Source organism: Aquarana catesbeiana, linkage group LG06, assembly GCF_042186555.1.
Source record: "Aquarana catesbeiana isolate 2022-GZ linkage group LG06, ASM4218655v1, whole genome shotgun sequence".
NCBI classification, from domain to species: Eukaryota; Metazoa; Chordata; class Amphibia; order Anura; family Ranidae; genus Aquarana; species Aquarana catesbeiana.
This window is the reverse complement of record NC_133329.1, coordinates 409,683,853-409,698,865: the sequence shown is the minus strand read 5'-3', so window position 1 is coordinate 409,698,865 and position 15,013 is coordinate 409,683,853. Positions and strand designations below refer to the sequence as shown.

Here is a 15,013-nt window from a genome sequence, read left to right as displayed (position 1 = left end):
CTTGTTGAAGTGAAATTCTTGTTTTGTACTCAATGCTCCCAACCCGCACACTAATGCCTGTTAGGTGATTTGCCTATCTTGATCAGTTATTGGGCTAGGACCAGAGCCTGGACCACACCTTACTTTCACCATGGACCTATGGTCAAGGGGAATGCACTTTATTCCACGTTCATGAGAAGTAATTCTCATTGGTCCAACACTATCGCGTACCTACCAGAATGTGACTACTACAGGTCATTGCGGTCTCCAATAGTGGCGTGGTGGAGTACACAGTGATTGACTTTTTTGACAAAACCTAAGTAACAGGAAGCCTAACGAACTATATACAATATGTACAAACATGGGGAAAACTGGAGATGCAGGAAACAGATGGGGAAGGAGGAACTAGTGCTGGGATAAGGCACAAGTGGAGCAGAAAAGAGGCAGCAAGGTTCAAAATGCAGGGCAGGACCAAGATCAGGACCTAGGCTCAGGATAAGTGGTAAGCAGTATCTGTCACTGAAGTGTAATAAGAGGCACTAAATAACCCTCCCAGCAGCCAGCATCACGCAGAGACTGATTACGAGGATCTGCTGGGAGACACCTGCAGGTGGAAACTGGAATTACAACCCTGCACCCAGGGAACAGTGCTTTACCAGCAGGTGATCCAAGCTGATTGGTTGCCATTGACCGCTTCTCCAGATTCTGTCTGCTCCAGTAAACAGCTAATTGCATGAAATATGTACCACTATGTGTACGTGCTTCAGAAACGCCATGAAACTTAAATTCAGTGTTGTCCCTCGACCTCCCGTTGGAAGCAGTGGGCGATCCTCATTCCTGCACAGTACAACGCTCGTGTCATTATGTGAGCCCATGCCAGTTAAACAAACCCAAGTGGGTGTGTCCACGACCGCCTGGGTTTACAGGAAATGGGGTGAAAAGAAGCTGGGCGTCATTTAATCCTGAAGAGAGAAGTGGTGCTGGTCCCCAGATCTGAGTGTTTGCAGATCGCACCAGAGAGGGTTTTTTTTTTTTGTTTTTTTTTAAATTCTTTCAGAAGACTTTTCTGCATGTTCCTTCAATAAATTTCCTACATGCTGATAAGCTTTTTAATTTTGGACTTTAGTTCTATTTATTTAGGCCGTGTGACCATAATTTTCATTGGACGTTGAAAAACACTGGCATTTTCTATATGAAACTATTCTGGTTTTGTTCTTTGTGAACGGAGCCTTAAGAGTTTTTTTTTTTTAATTCCCATTCCTGTATATGGAAATGTAACATGTATTCATCAGCTTCGTTCAATGCCTCTCTATTAAAGGATGTCATAATTCAGCTTTAGCGACCTTTTACAACCCTTGTCACGGTTTCACGGCCTCCTGTCATGGGTAAACGCTGCACCCGCTTATTAAACAGCTTCATCTCCCTGCAAGGTCACCGTGCAGATCAGTCATTTAAATGAGGTTGTAGAACCATAAGGGTGTGTCACCTCTGGTAATGTATCCACAAGGTCACCGATCACCTACAATCAAGTAAAACCTCTGAATTCTCGTCATAACTTGTTACAGTAAAATGTATTTTCTTTCTCATCCATTGAGGGACACCAGAGAATTTGGATAGTTTTAAATTATACTGATGCTTACAGATGGATTGGACCTTGGAAATTTGTAAGCCAGCCCTAAGATGAATAACCCCTCTCTGCCCAGAATGTGTCAGTTTTTTGCTGATATCTTTGGAGGATTGACATCTTTTCTTCAGCTCTGTTTAGGAAAGTTGTTTTTGCTGGCCTTATTTTTTTCCTTGCCCTTCATCCTAGTGGGTCAGGGGTATAATGGCCTTGGACCTTTCCTTGGGAATTGGTTGGTCTTTCTCATTTGGACTGTTTTTTTTTTTTTTTTTTTTTTGTCCTAGGTTCCTTCTTGGGAACTGTTCTTTTTATGAGCTGTATCAGGTTGTGGGTCGGTTCCTCCATTTTATGTTTGTTATGGGTTCATCTTTGTTTTTGGTAGGGTTTTCGTTGATTATCTAGCTGGTTCAGGTTTGGTGCTCCATTCCACGTGGAGCCATTACCCCTGGTGGTGACCTTCTTTCCAGGTCTTGCAGGCAGTCCCTGGTTGCTTTTGGGGCTTGGTGGTTATTGTTGAGTTGCCCACCGCTCAGGTGGATTTCATTTAGACATCCCAAATGTATCCAAATTACTGTATTCAGTGGACAAAGAAAATCAGAGTTTGGTAATCCTTTGTAGAATGCTTTACCTGAGGGACACAGTTTCCACCCCTCTGGGATTTTTTTTTTTTTTTGTGGGGTTTTGGTTGGTCGTCTTCTTGCTGGTTCAGGTCTGGTGCTCCCTTCCATTTGGTCATCTTTTTGCTCGTTCAGGTCTGGTGCTCCCTTCCATGTGAAGCCATTACCTCCTGGTGCTGACCTTCTCTCCATGTCTTTCCATCAAGGTGATTCTCTCTCTGGTCCTGGTGCTTCCTTCTATGTGGAGCCATTACCTCTGATGGTGACCTTCTCTCTCAGGTTTTTCCATCAAGCTGATTCTCTCTGTGGTCCTGGTGCTCCTTCCCATTTGAAGCCGCTACCTCTGGTCGTGACCTTCTCTCCAGGTCTTGCCATCAAGCTGATCCTCTCCCTGGTGCTGAGCCATTACCTCTGGTGGTGACCTTCTCTTCAGGTCTTTCCATCAAGCTCATCCTCTCCCTGAATATTTAGAAACCGAATGGACTGGGTGGCCATTGGGGGGCACAATTGACACCTGCCAACCCCAATAATACAAGAAAGCTCATCCTCTCCCTGGTCCTGGTGTTCCCTTCCACATGAAGCCATTGTCTCTGGTGGTGACCACCTCTCCAGTTCTTTCCATCCAGCTGATCCTCTCTCTGGTAATGGTGCACCCTTCCACGTGAAGCCATTACTTCGGGTGGTGACCTTCTCTTCAGGTCTTTTTAATGTAGCTAATCCTTTTTCTGGTCCTTTTTTGGGCGGCTCCCCCTTCTGGTAGGGGCTTTAGTTCATTTTTGGTTGTTGGTCCTTCCGGTGGCTTCTGGTCTGTGGGCAATCCCTGCTACCTTTTTGGGGTTTATTGGAGGTTCTTTCTGTATTGAACAGCTTTTGGACGTTCCAGCTGCATCTGAATTCCTGTCCCCCTTTTAAAGGACAAGTAGGGAAAATAGGAATTTCGTCTGCTTTTCTTGGAGTCCATTGAGGGACACAGATCCCACCCCTTTGTGTTTTGATCATGCTTTTGGTACTGCTTACTACAGACTGAAACATGCTAGGGAAAGGAGGGGGTTATCCTGGGGGGTGGCTTACAATTTTGTTTGCCAGTGTCCCATCTTCCTGTAGGCGGCAGGAGGGGGTTATCCTGGAGGGTGGCCTACAATTGTTTGCCAGTGTCCTATCTTCCTGTAGGCGGCAGTATAACCCGACTGTATCTGACTTGCTGCTGTGTTCCTCAATAGACTCAAAATAATTTTACACTAGATCATCATATTATTTCTATTCCTCGTTTCACAGATCTGTCCTGCAGGAATTCTTTTATATTTTTATTATATCGCTTATGTGGATTTCTTTCTGTTTTGAAATACTGAACAATTTTATTTTCTATATAGATATTAAGTGGGATAATTCTGAGGTCGGCCTCCTCTCAACAAATGTCGCTGACACTACAGATTTGCGTTGTCGGCGGCAAATGGCTTTCTAGGACTTTGCGAACTAATGATTCGTAAATCGGCCTGATTGAAGAATTGTCCATTAGGGGCCATCCGTCTCGCGTTCTGTTGTGCTGGAATATGCCGACGCGCAGCAATTGTCTCTCTTCCCAGAAATATTTATTTTGCAGATTCCGTGCTCCAGCAAATTCTTGTAAATATTGTATTTTGTCTTTCTTCTGTACATCCGCATAAATTACTCGCTGCAGAGGGACTCGTGTTTTTTAAACCCCAAGGTTGGCAAAATAACGATCGCTCTACAAGTCTGCCTGCATAAATTCCTGACATCTTACCATATACAGCTTCTTTATAGAACTTTATAAAAGCTCCACCTTGGAAAGCTGTCTGACTTTGCCTAGGCTGAGAGGATGTCATCAGTCTGCTGCAGGCAGGAGTAAGCATTTCCTCAGTCCCCCCCCAGGCAGGCCAAGACCTGGCTGTGATGTCTGGAAGGAGTTGCAGCATCACAAGGCTCGTTTAGCAGATTAATGACAATCTCCTTCTGGGTATCGGTTTTCCCTTCGACTACTTTGCATTTTAAATACTTTGCGTTTAAAATATAAAACTTACCACGTCTAATGAACTATCTCGCACTCTCAATTCTCCGGCTCTGTATTAAAGTTGAACATAAAATCTTGGCGTGTTTTCAGAGGCCGGAGGAATGTTTCAGAAATACGGCTCCTTTATAGAGATGCCAGGATTCATCTTCATATATTCCGCGCTTATTAGAGAGATGTCAGCTGATAGCGGAATGTTCATGTAGACACCCGGAGGTCCCTGTGCAGTCTGCCCGTCTATCCCAGAACCCCCGAGGTGCTCTATGGTGTACAGAAGTCTGCCCATCTATCCCAGATGTAAAAATCTGGAAATCTGAACTTTAGTCTTGCACAGTTGTACCGGCTCCTCTCCTGGACTGAAACGCCATGAAAAAAAAAAAAAAGGTTTTAGGTCATTTTTTTTTTTTTTCTTTTTTTTATTCTTTTTTTATTTAATGCTTTACATTGTAGAGAAGAGATGTGGGATCTCATTGACCCCAGATCTCTCCATAAAGAGGACCTGTCACTGCTTATTTCTATCACAAGGGATGTTTAAAATCCTTGTTAAAGGAATAAAAGTGATCACAATTTTCTTTTTATTATTATTCTTTTAAGAGGAGACAGTGTAAAAATTGGGGGGGGGGGAGTAATGAAAATATTATCTTTCATATTTTACAGAAAATTGGGTTATGTATTCTGCTTTTTTTTTTTTTTTTTTTTTTTTTTTTTTTTTTTTTTTTTTTTTCTCCCCCATTAAAGGGTATTTAAAAATTGCTGCTGCGCAAATACCGTGTGACACAAATGAAAAAAAAAAATTGCAACAACCGCTATTTTATGCTCTAGTTCAGTGATGCCGAACCTTGGCACTCCAGATGTTTTAGTGCATGAGCATCATGGGAAATGTAGTTCCAAACATCTGGGGTGCCGAGGTTCACCATCAATGCTCTTGGGGCAGGAATCTCCAAACTACGACCCTCCAGCTGTTGCAGAACTACACTTCCCATGAGGCATTGCAAAACTCTGACATTCACAGACATGACTAGGCATGATGGGAATTGTAGTTCCTGAACAACTGGAGGGCCGTAGTTTGGAGACCCCTGGACTAGGGCCTCTGCTAGATCAGATCAGAGATCAAGAAATGAATTCATCACTGTCATGTCATGGGGTGGGGGAGGGGGGGACTTGTAAGTGAAAGTGGAACTGCAGCGTAGAAGGATAAGGCCCCCTCCCCTGCTGACTTGTTTAAATCTCATGACTGGATTGACAGGAATACAAAATCTTTGGCGGGTAAAATGTATTTATTTGGGTATTTTGCGGTTTGTCTGGAGTTCAGCTTTAAAGGGAACCCGCCATTGTCATGTGCAAACTCATTGTCATCCTCCGCAGAGCAAGTATGCAGCCAGTGAATGGTAACACCAGGCGTCCTCTACTTCCAGGTCTGTGATTGGTGGAGTAGCGATGCCATGGTGAGGGTGACGGCCTCCGAACAGAAGCCAGGCCGGCAATGACAGGTTCTCTTTAGTGTGGCGGCTTCATAACCATTTAGTCTTCAGTAAAGTCAGCGCAATGGTGGGAAATATGAAAAGGACGTTCTTGTCTGTTTCCGAAAATCTGAGCGTCTCCCATCTTCCTGTCTGTAATGGAGGTTGTGTTGTGTCTTGTCTTGCAGCGACTCTGTACACCTCGTGTATTCTGCTCGGCGTTTTCATCAACAGCTCGGTGCCCATCTTCTTTGAGATGTTCGTGGAGACGGTGTATCCGGTGCCGGAGGGGATCACCTGCGGATTCGTCACCTTCCTCAGTAATGTCTTCGCTGGGGTCCTGTTGGTGTTTTTAACCTTTTATCACACAGGTGAGTGACGGTTACTTAATGCTCTGTCACCGGTGGTAGGTGGAGCCCCCCAAATCGCAACGCCCAAAACCGATATATGAAATATTCAGCAGAGGGGAATATCCTGTGTTCATGAGCTGAGCGCTCCAAAGATCAATATATAGCTATAGATCTATCCAATATATAGCTCTCTATAGATGCATCATATTAATCAATATGTAGCTCTCTGTAGCTACTTAAAATGATTATAGCTACGCCCAGTGATCAATATATAGCTCTCTATAGATACGCCCAGTGATCAATATATAGCTCTCTATAGATACGCCCAGTGATCAGTATATAGCTCTCTATAAATACGCCCAGTGATCAATATATAGCTCTCTATAGATACGCCCAGTGATCAATATATAGCTCTCTATAGATACGCCCAGTGATCAATATATAGCTCTCTATAGATACGCCCAGTGATCAATATATAGCTCTCTATAGATACGCCCAGTGATCAATATATAGCTCTCTATAAATACGCCCAGTGATCAATATATAGCTCTCTATAAATACGCCCAGTGATCAATATATAGCTCTCTATAGATACGCCCAGTGATCAATATATAGCTCTCTATAGATACGCCCAGTGATCAATATATAGCTCTCTATAGATACGCCCAGTGATCAATATATAGCTCTCTATAGATACGCCCAGTGATCAATATATAGCTCTCTATATAAATACTTCCAATTATAAAATATATAGCCATATATACATCTAATGATCAATATATAAAGCTCTTAATAAATACCTCCAGTGATCAATATATAGCTCTCTATAGATGGAGTCCCTGTCTATTTTCCTTTTACTTTCTTTTCTCCAATGTGTTGGAAACACAAACTACTGAGGGAAATCTCACCATTGTGGGAGGGGCAGAGACACAAACTACTACAGGAGATCTCACCATTGTGGGAGGGGCAGAGACACAAACTACTGAGGGAAATCTCCCCATTGTGGGAGGGGCAGAGACACAAACTACTACAGGAGATCTCACCATTGTGGGAGGGGCAGAGACACAAACTACTGCAGGGAAATCCCCCCATTGTGGGAGGGGCAGAGACACAAACTACTACAGGAGATCTCACCATTGTGGGAGGGGCAGAGACACAAACTACTACAGGAAATCTTACTATTGTGGGAGGGGCAGAGACACAAACTACTGCAGGGAAATCTCCCCATTGTGGGAGGGGCAGAGACACAAACTACTGCAGGAAATCTCCCCATTGTGGGAGGGGCAGAGACACAAACTACTACAGGAAATCTCACCATTGTGGGAGGGGCAGAGACACAACCTACTGCGAGGAAATCTCACCATTGTGGGAGGGGCAGAGGCACAAACTACTACAGGAAATCTCACCATTGTGGGAGGGGCAGAGACACAACCTACTGCAGGAAATTTCACCATTGTGGGAGGGGCAGAGGCACAAACTACTACAGGAAATCTCACCATTGTGGGAGGGGCAGAGGCACAAACTACTGCAGGAGATCTCACCATTGTGGGAGGGGCAGAGACACAAACTACTACAGGAAATCTTACTATTGTGGGAGGGGCAGAGACACAAACTACTACAGGAAATCTCACCATTGTGGGAGGGGCAGAGACACAAACTACTGCAGGGAAATCTCCCCATTGTGGGAGGGGCAGAGACACAAACTACTGCAGGAAATCTCCCCATTGTGGGAGGGGCAGAGACACAAACTACTACAGGAAATCTCCCCATTGTGGGAGGGGCAGAGACACAAACTACTACAGGAGATCTCCCCATTGTGGGAGGGGCAGAGACACAAACTACTGCAGGGAAATCCCCCCATTGTGGGAGGGGCAGAGACACAAACTGCTACAGGAAATCTTACTATTGTGGGAGGGGCAGAGGCACAAACTACTGCAGGAGATCTCACCATTGTGGGAGGGGCAGAGACACAAACTACTACAGGAAATCTTACTATTGTGGGAGGGGCAGAGACACAAACTACTACAGGAAATCTTACTATTGTGGCAGGGGCAGAGACACAAACTACTACAGGAAATCTCACCATTGTGGGAGGGGCAGAGACACAAACTACTACAGGAAATCTCACCATTGTGGGAGGGGCAGAGACACAACCTACTGCGAGGAAATCTCACCATTGTGGGAGGGGCAGAGGCACAAACTACTACAGGAAATCTCACCATTGTGGGAGGGGCAGAGACACAACCTACTGCAGGAAATCTCACCATTGTGGGAGAGGCAGAGACACAACCTACTGCGAGGAAATCTCACCATTGTGGGAGGGGCAGAGGCACAAACTACTACAGGAAATCTCACCATTGTGGGAGGGGCAGAGACACAACCTACTGCAGGAAATTTCACCATTGTGGGAGGGGCAGAGGCACAAACTACTACAGGAAATCTCACCATTGTGGGAGGGGCAGAGGCACAAACTACTGCAGGAGATCTCACCATTGTGGGAGGGGCAGAGACACAAACTACTGCAGGAGATCTCACCATTGTGGGAGGGGCAGAGACACAAACTACTACAGGAAATCTTACTATTGTGGGAGGGGCAGAGACACAAACTACTACAGGAAATCTTACTATTGTGGCAGGGGCAGAGACACAAACTACTACAGGAAATCTCACCATTGTGGGAGGGGCAGAGACACAAACTACTACAGGAAATCTCACCATTGTGGGAGGGGCAGAGACACAACCTACTGCGAGGAAATCTCACCATTGTGGGAGGGGCAGAGGCACAAACTACTACAGGAAATCTCACCATTGTGGGAGGGGCAGAGACACAACCTACTGCAGGAAATCTCACCATTGTGGGAGAGGCAGAGACACAACCTACTGCGAGGAAATCTCACCATTGTGGGAGGGGCAGAGGCACAAACTACTACAGGAAATCTCACCATTGTGGGAGGGGCAGAGACACAACCTACTGCAGGAAATTTCACCATTGTGGGAGGGGCAGAGGCACAAACTACTACAGGAAATCTCACCATTGTGGGAGGGGCAGAGGCACAAACTACTGCAGGAGATCTCACCATTGTGGGAGGGGCAGAGACACAAACTACTACAGGAAATCTTACTATTGTGGGAGGGGCAGAGACACAAACTACTACAGGAAATCTCACCATTGTGGGAGGGGCAGAGACACAAACTACTGCAGGGAAATCTCCCCATTGTGGGAGGGGCAGAGACACAAACTACTACAGGAAATCTCACCATTGTGGGAGGGGCAGAGACACAACCTACTGCGAGGAAAGCTCACCATTGTGGGAGGGGCAGAGGCACAAACTACTACAGGAAATCTCACCATTGTGGGAGGGGCAGAGACACAACCTACTGCAGGAAATTTCACCATTGTGGGAGGGGCAGAGGCACAAACTACTACAGGAAATCTCACCATTGTGGGAGGGGCAGAGGCACAAACTACTGCAGGAAATTTCACCATTGTGGGAGGGGCAGAGACACAAACTACTGCAGGAAATCTCACCATTGTGGGAGGGGCAGAGACACAAACTACTACAGGAAATCTCACCATTGTGGGAGGGGCAGAGGCACAAACTACTGCAGGAAATTTCACCATTGTGGGAGGGGCAGAGACACAAACTGCTACATTAAATCTTACTATTGTGGGAGGGGCAGAGGCACAAACTACTGCAGGAGATCTCACCATTGTGGGAGGGGCAGAGACACAAACTACTACAGGAAATCTTACTATTGTGGGAGGGGCAGAGACACAAACTACTGCAGGGAAATCTCCCCATTGTGGGAGGGGCAGAGACACAAACTACTGCAGGAAATCTCCCCATTGTGGGAGGGGCAGAGACACAAACTACTACAGGAAATCTCACCATTGTGGGAGGGGCAGAGGCACAAACTACTGCAGGAAATTTCACCATTGTGGGAGGGGCAGAGACACAAACTACTGGGGGAAATCTCCCTATTGTGGGAGGGGCAGAGGCACAAACTACTACAGGAAATCTCACCATTGTGGGAGGGGCAGAGACACAAACTACTGGGGGAAATCTCCCTATTGTGGGAGGGGCAGAGACACAAACTACTACAGGAAATCTCACCATTGTGGGAGGGGCAGAGACACAAACTACTGTGAGAAATCTCATTGTGGGAGGGGCAGAGACACAAACTACTGCAGGAAATCTCCACATTGTGGGAGGGGCAGAGACACAAACTACTGCAGGGAAATTTTACCTCCCAAATTTTGGAGCGTAATTCAAGCAGCTGATTCCCATCCAGCACTCTGTTTTGGTTGGAGTTGTCCTTTAAGGCATACTGCAGCTCTATGGATTCTACATTTTGTTCAGTCTTAGTAATATACTTTTGTATCTAGACACTAATTATTTTGCAGGCAGTGAGTGAGTGTCCGCAGTAAGGACGGTTCCTGTTCCCGGTAATGACCCCTCCGATTCCTCTCTATCTGGCCGCTGTTGGGAAGCGCTCCTGCGGCTCGGATCTGATAAGCGGTTGGATTGTCTGGGTGTTGGGTGGTTTCTTTTTCTTTGTCCCGGAGATTTGTGATTTCCCCCCCCCCCCTTCCTGTGCGGCGTCTGTCGGCAGACCTCAGATAATCCCTCTCCTGATGGCTCTGAGTAATGATCCAATTTCACCTCTGTAGATTAGAACTGCGGCAGCCCTGATGGGGGACGCGGCGTCTCCGGAACCTTCCACTCTCTGTGCTGGGGGGGAGGGGTTTATATTCTCGGTGATTGTGCTCCAGGCACACTGAAGCTCATAAACGCCCGTTCTTGGGAGTTTGGGTGTTTTTTTTTTTTTAACAGCCCATAAACTCCTCCCCTCTATGTAATCCTATGTGCACACAGGGACATTTATGGGCTGTTTTCTGAATGCCCTAAAAATCACGTTCAGGAGTTGTTTTTCTGACCATAAAAAACGTCAAACGCTGATAAACGCGAAAAAACGTGGCTCACCCTTTTTTTTTTTTTTTTTTTTTTTTTTTTCCCTCAAACGTTTTTTGATCCATTAAAATTATTTTTAAATAATGCTGATGCGGAAAAACGCGAAATAACGCTAATAAACACTATTGCAAAAAACATTTAAAAAGTTGAAAGACTCGGTGCAAAGCTCCCGGCGTCTTTATAACATTATTTTAACGTCCCGTGTGCATGATGGAGCCTTAGGGGGGTTTATGTGGAACGTTCGTCATCTGTAGGGTCGGTCTGCAGGAAGATTGATTTGGGGCTGAGAGGTACAAACCGAACATATAGGATGGGGAAGAAAGAAAGTATTATGCCCCCTGCAGGACACGTGGATTTAAAGTTGAACTCCGGGCACAAAAAAATGTCATTTATATATATTCCTCGGTAGCTGCAAAGGATATAAATCCTCTTTGTGAGCACCAAATGCCTTTGCAAACCCAGATATTACCTTGTAAATGTGGCAGTGACATCATCACTGTGCAGAAAGCCAGCAGGCTCCACCCACCACAGGCTGCCAGCAGAAAACAGGAGGGGGGGCGGAGACGAGACCATTCAGCCTGCACAGGGAGAGAGAGCAGAGCTGTGGGAGGGGCCTAGCAGGCTCCACCCACTACAGGCTGCCTGCAGAAAACAACATGGGGGGGCGGAGACGAGACCAGTCACCTTGCACAAGGAGAGAGAGCAGAGCTGTGGGAGGGGCCTAGCAGACTCCACCCACTACAGGCTGCCTGCAGAAAACGACATGGGGGGGCGGAGACGAGACCAGTCACCTTGCACAAGGAGAGGGAGCAGAGCTGTGGGAGGGACCTAGCAGGCTCCACCCACTACAGAAAACTACATGAGAGGGTGGAGACAAGACCAGCCAGTCTACACAGAGAGAGAGCAGAGTTGTGGGAGGGGCTAGCAGGCTTCAGAGTGGTTTTACCCCCCCCCCCCTTCATGACCAGGCCATTTTTGATATTCAGCACTGCGCTATTTTAACTGGTAATTGTGCGGTCATGCAACGCTGTACCCAAATTAAAAAAATTTTAAATTTTTTTATTACACAAATAGAGCTTTCTTTTGATGGTATTTGATCACCACTGGGGTTTTTTTCATTTTTTCGTGATTTAAACGAAAAAAGACTGACATTTTTTTTAACAGAACAATATTTTTTTACTTTCTGCTATAAACCACATCCAATAAAAAAAAAAAAAATTTCTTCATAAATTCAGGTCAAAATGTATTCTGCTACATTCTTTTGGTAAAAAAAAAAAAAAAACCCCGATTAGACATCTTTCACACTGGGGCGTCGGCAGTAAAGCGCTGCTATTTTTAGCGTCCCTTTACCGTAGTTTTTGCGGGGGTTTTCGGGCACTTTTTTAACCTCTGCTAGCACCCAAAAAAGGGGTTAAAAACAACCCGCAAAGCTCCACTACAGTGGCGGTTCGGCGCTTCCCATTCTTTTCAATGGGCAGGGGCGCTTTAGAGCGGTGTATATGCCGCTCCTTCACCGCTCCAAAGATGCTGCTTGCAGGAGTTTTTTTTTTTTTTTTTTTTTTTTTTTTTACATCCTGCCAGCGCATTGCCGCAGTGTGACTGCAGGGGAGGTGTATTTCAGGTGCTTTACAGGCACTCCTTTTAGCCCAAAAGCTCCTGGAAAAACGCCCCATTGTGAAAGGGGTCTAAGTGTATTTTGATTGGTTCTTGTGAAAGTGATAGTGTCTACAAATTATGGGTTTTGTGGGAATTAGTGGGGGAAAATAATGATTGGCTCCCCTGCAGATTGTGTAAGTTTTGCCCACTTACAAAGAAATGAAGGGTCTATAATTTTTATCATAGGTGTGTTTTATATGATAGAGACAGAATGTCAACCAAAAATCCAGAAAAAAAACACACACGATACAAATGTTATAAATGGAGTTGATCACCACCTACAAGAAACGTCTGACCTCTGTGATCGCCAACAAGGGTTTCTCCACCAACTACTAAGTCATGTTTTGCTTGGGGGATCAAATACTTATTTTACTCACTGAACTGCAACTCCAGATAATTATTTTTTCCCTACTGTATACTGGAATTTTTTTTTTTTTTTGTAATGTATACTAATGGCGGTGATCATTGACTTATAATGGGACTGCGATAGTGCAGCAGGCAATTTTGACACAAACTGACACTGGGTGGGAACTGACACTGACATCACCACTGACACTAATACAGTGATCAGTGCTAATACTATACACTGTCACTGTACTAATGACACTGGCTGAGAAAGGGTTAAAGCGGAGTTCCTCCCAAAAATGGAACTTCCGCTTTAAGTGCCGGTGACCCCCTGACATGCCACGTTTGGCATGTAATTTATTTGGAGGGGGGGGCTACCCTCTTCCTTTTTTTTTTTTTTTTTTTTTTTTTTTTTTTTTTTTTTTTTACAGGCACCCAGCTCCCTCTTCCTCCCCTTGCGCCGTGACGCTGAAAGGAAGATCACTTGTCCCCCCTTCTTCCCTGCAATCTTCTGGGACACGTCACAGATTGCCCAGCCATTCGCAGTGCGTGCCCAGGCAGTGAAGCCACAGCTGGGCGCCCACAGTTAGAATGCCGACGCCGTGGAGAGGAGTGGGGGAGGAGCGAGGCTTCCTGCACTCGCATCGCTGGACCGCGGGGACAGGTGAGTGTCTGATTATTTAAAGTCAGCTGCTACACTTTTTGTAGCTGCTGACTTTCATATGGGTAGAACTCCTCCGCTATAACATCTCAGGGTAATCAGGGGGTTAACCGTGTGCCTAACTATGTAACGTGTGCTGATTTTTACTAAAGATCCTGTGTTTCTTATCCCTGCTTTGCAGGGATAAGAAACAGAGATTGTCCCCTTTGTACAAAGCTCTGTGTTGATTTGCCAACACAGAGCTCTGGGCTGTGATTGGACACAGCCGATCAGCAGGTCCCAGCCATGCATTATTGGCCGGAAGCTGCTGACAGACTCCCGCTGTGTGCAATCACAGCTGGTGTCGGCGGGGGGACACGCACGCGCCCTAAACCCGGAAATGGGCAGCAATGCACAGGTACGTCGTACGTCGCTCTGCCTGTACAGGCCACCCATCTGCAGTACATTGCGGGGGGGGCGATCCACAAGTGGCTAATACAATTTTTGGAATTGTATTTTTTGATCCATGACCCTCCTTCCCTGTGAATCATGGGGTGGGGGGGGTCCCAGTGAGGGACTACTTGTTCGCTTATTTTTTTTATTTTTTATTTTTTTTCCTTGCTTTTGAAAGTTGTCGGCATTAAACTTTTAATGGATTGCCGTCAGCTTTCTCTTCCTATAATTACATTCCCCGCCCTGTTGTTGGGCCCCCGGGACCAAAGATAAATACTTAGTATTGCTGGGGGTGTGGGGAGCATGTGACTCCTCCCCTCCCTCCATGTGACCGTGTCGCTGCTTGGTGATAGGCCGCTCAGACAGCAATGTGTCATAAGAGAGCGGGGGGGGGGGGGGGGGGTCTTTAATTGTAAGTTGCATATGTTGTCCCGGAGCGCTGACTGTGGCCTTTTCCGATTCCGCTCCTCGTCCATCACACTGGCTCAGCAGCTGGAAGGTCACGGCAGACATCAACGAACCTGTTAATGGCGCGCAGGCATTTTGGCACGTGTGACATTTCGCCTCTTAATTCCAAGGCCCGTGCGCTCTCCTCCGTATCGATCTCGGCCGCTCCTGATCCGTTCCACACAAAAGCGGAATTCCGGAGCCTTCGCTGGATCCTGGGGAAGGACACCGCTTCACATTAATCCGTGTTTCATTTTAATGACGCTATAAAATATATAATTACCCGCAAAATGATTTAAGGCGGCAAAACGATCGCTCTTCAATAATTCAGAGCCGGTGAAAAGCACATTATTAAAATATGTATAGAGACAATTCATAATAGTCCGGCTGTTCCTCCTAGAGGGGTATTTTTTTTTTTTTTTTTTTTTTCTTTTTTCTTTTTT

General features: G+C 45.9%; 1 protein-coding gene across 1 annotated transcript in view; it reads left to right on the top strand.

The window, feature by feature from the left end:
• SLC49A4 (solute carrier family 49 member 4) overlaps nt 1-6,077 on the top strand; it is a gene marked incomplete at both ends in the record, with an annotated part of 31,540 nt that extends 25,463 nt beyond the window's left edge. The window contains 1 exon segment of the mRNA XM_073634482.1: nt 5,895-6,077. Coding sequence (XP_073490583.1) covers nt 5,895-6,077 — 183 coding nt within the window.
• Between the last annotated feature and the right edge of the window lie 8,936 nt (nt 6,078-15,013).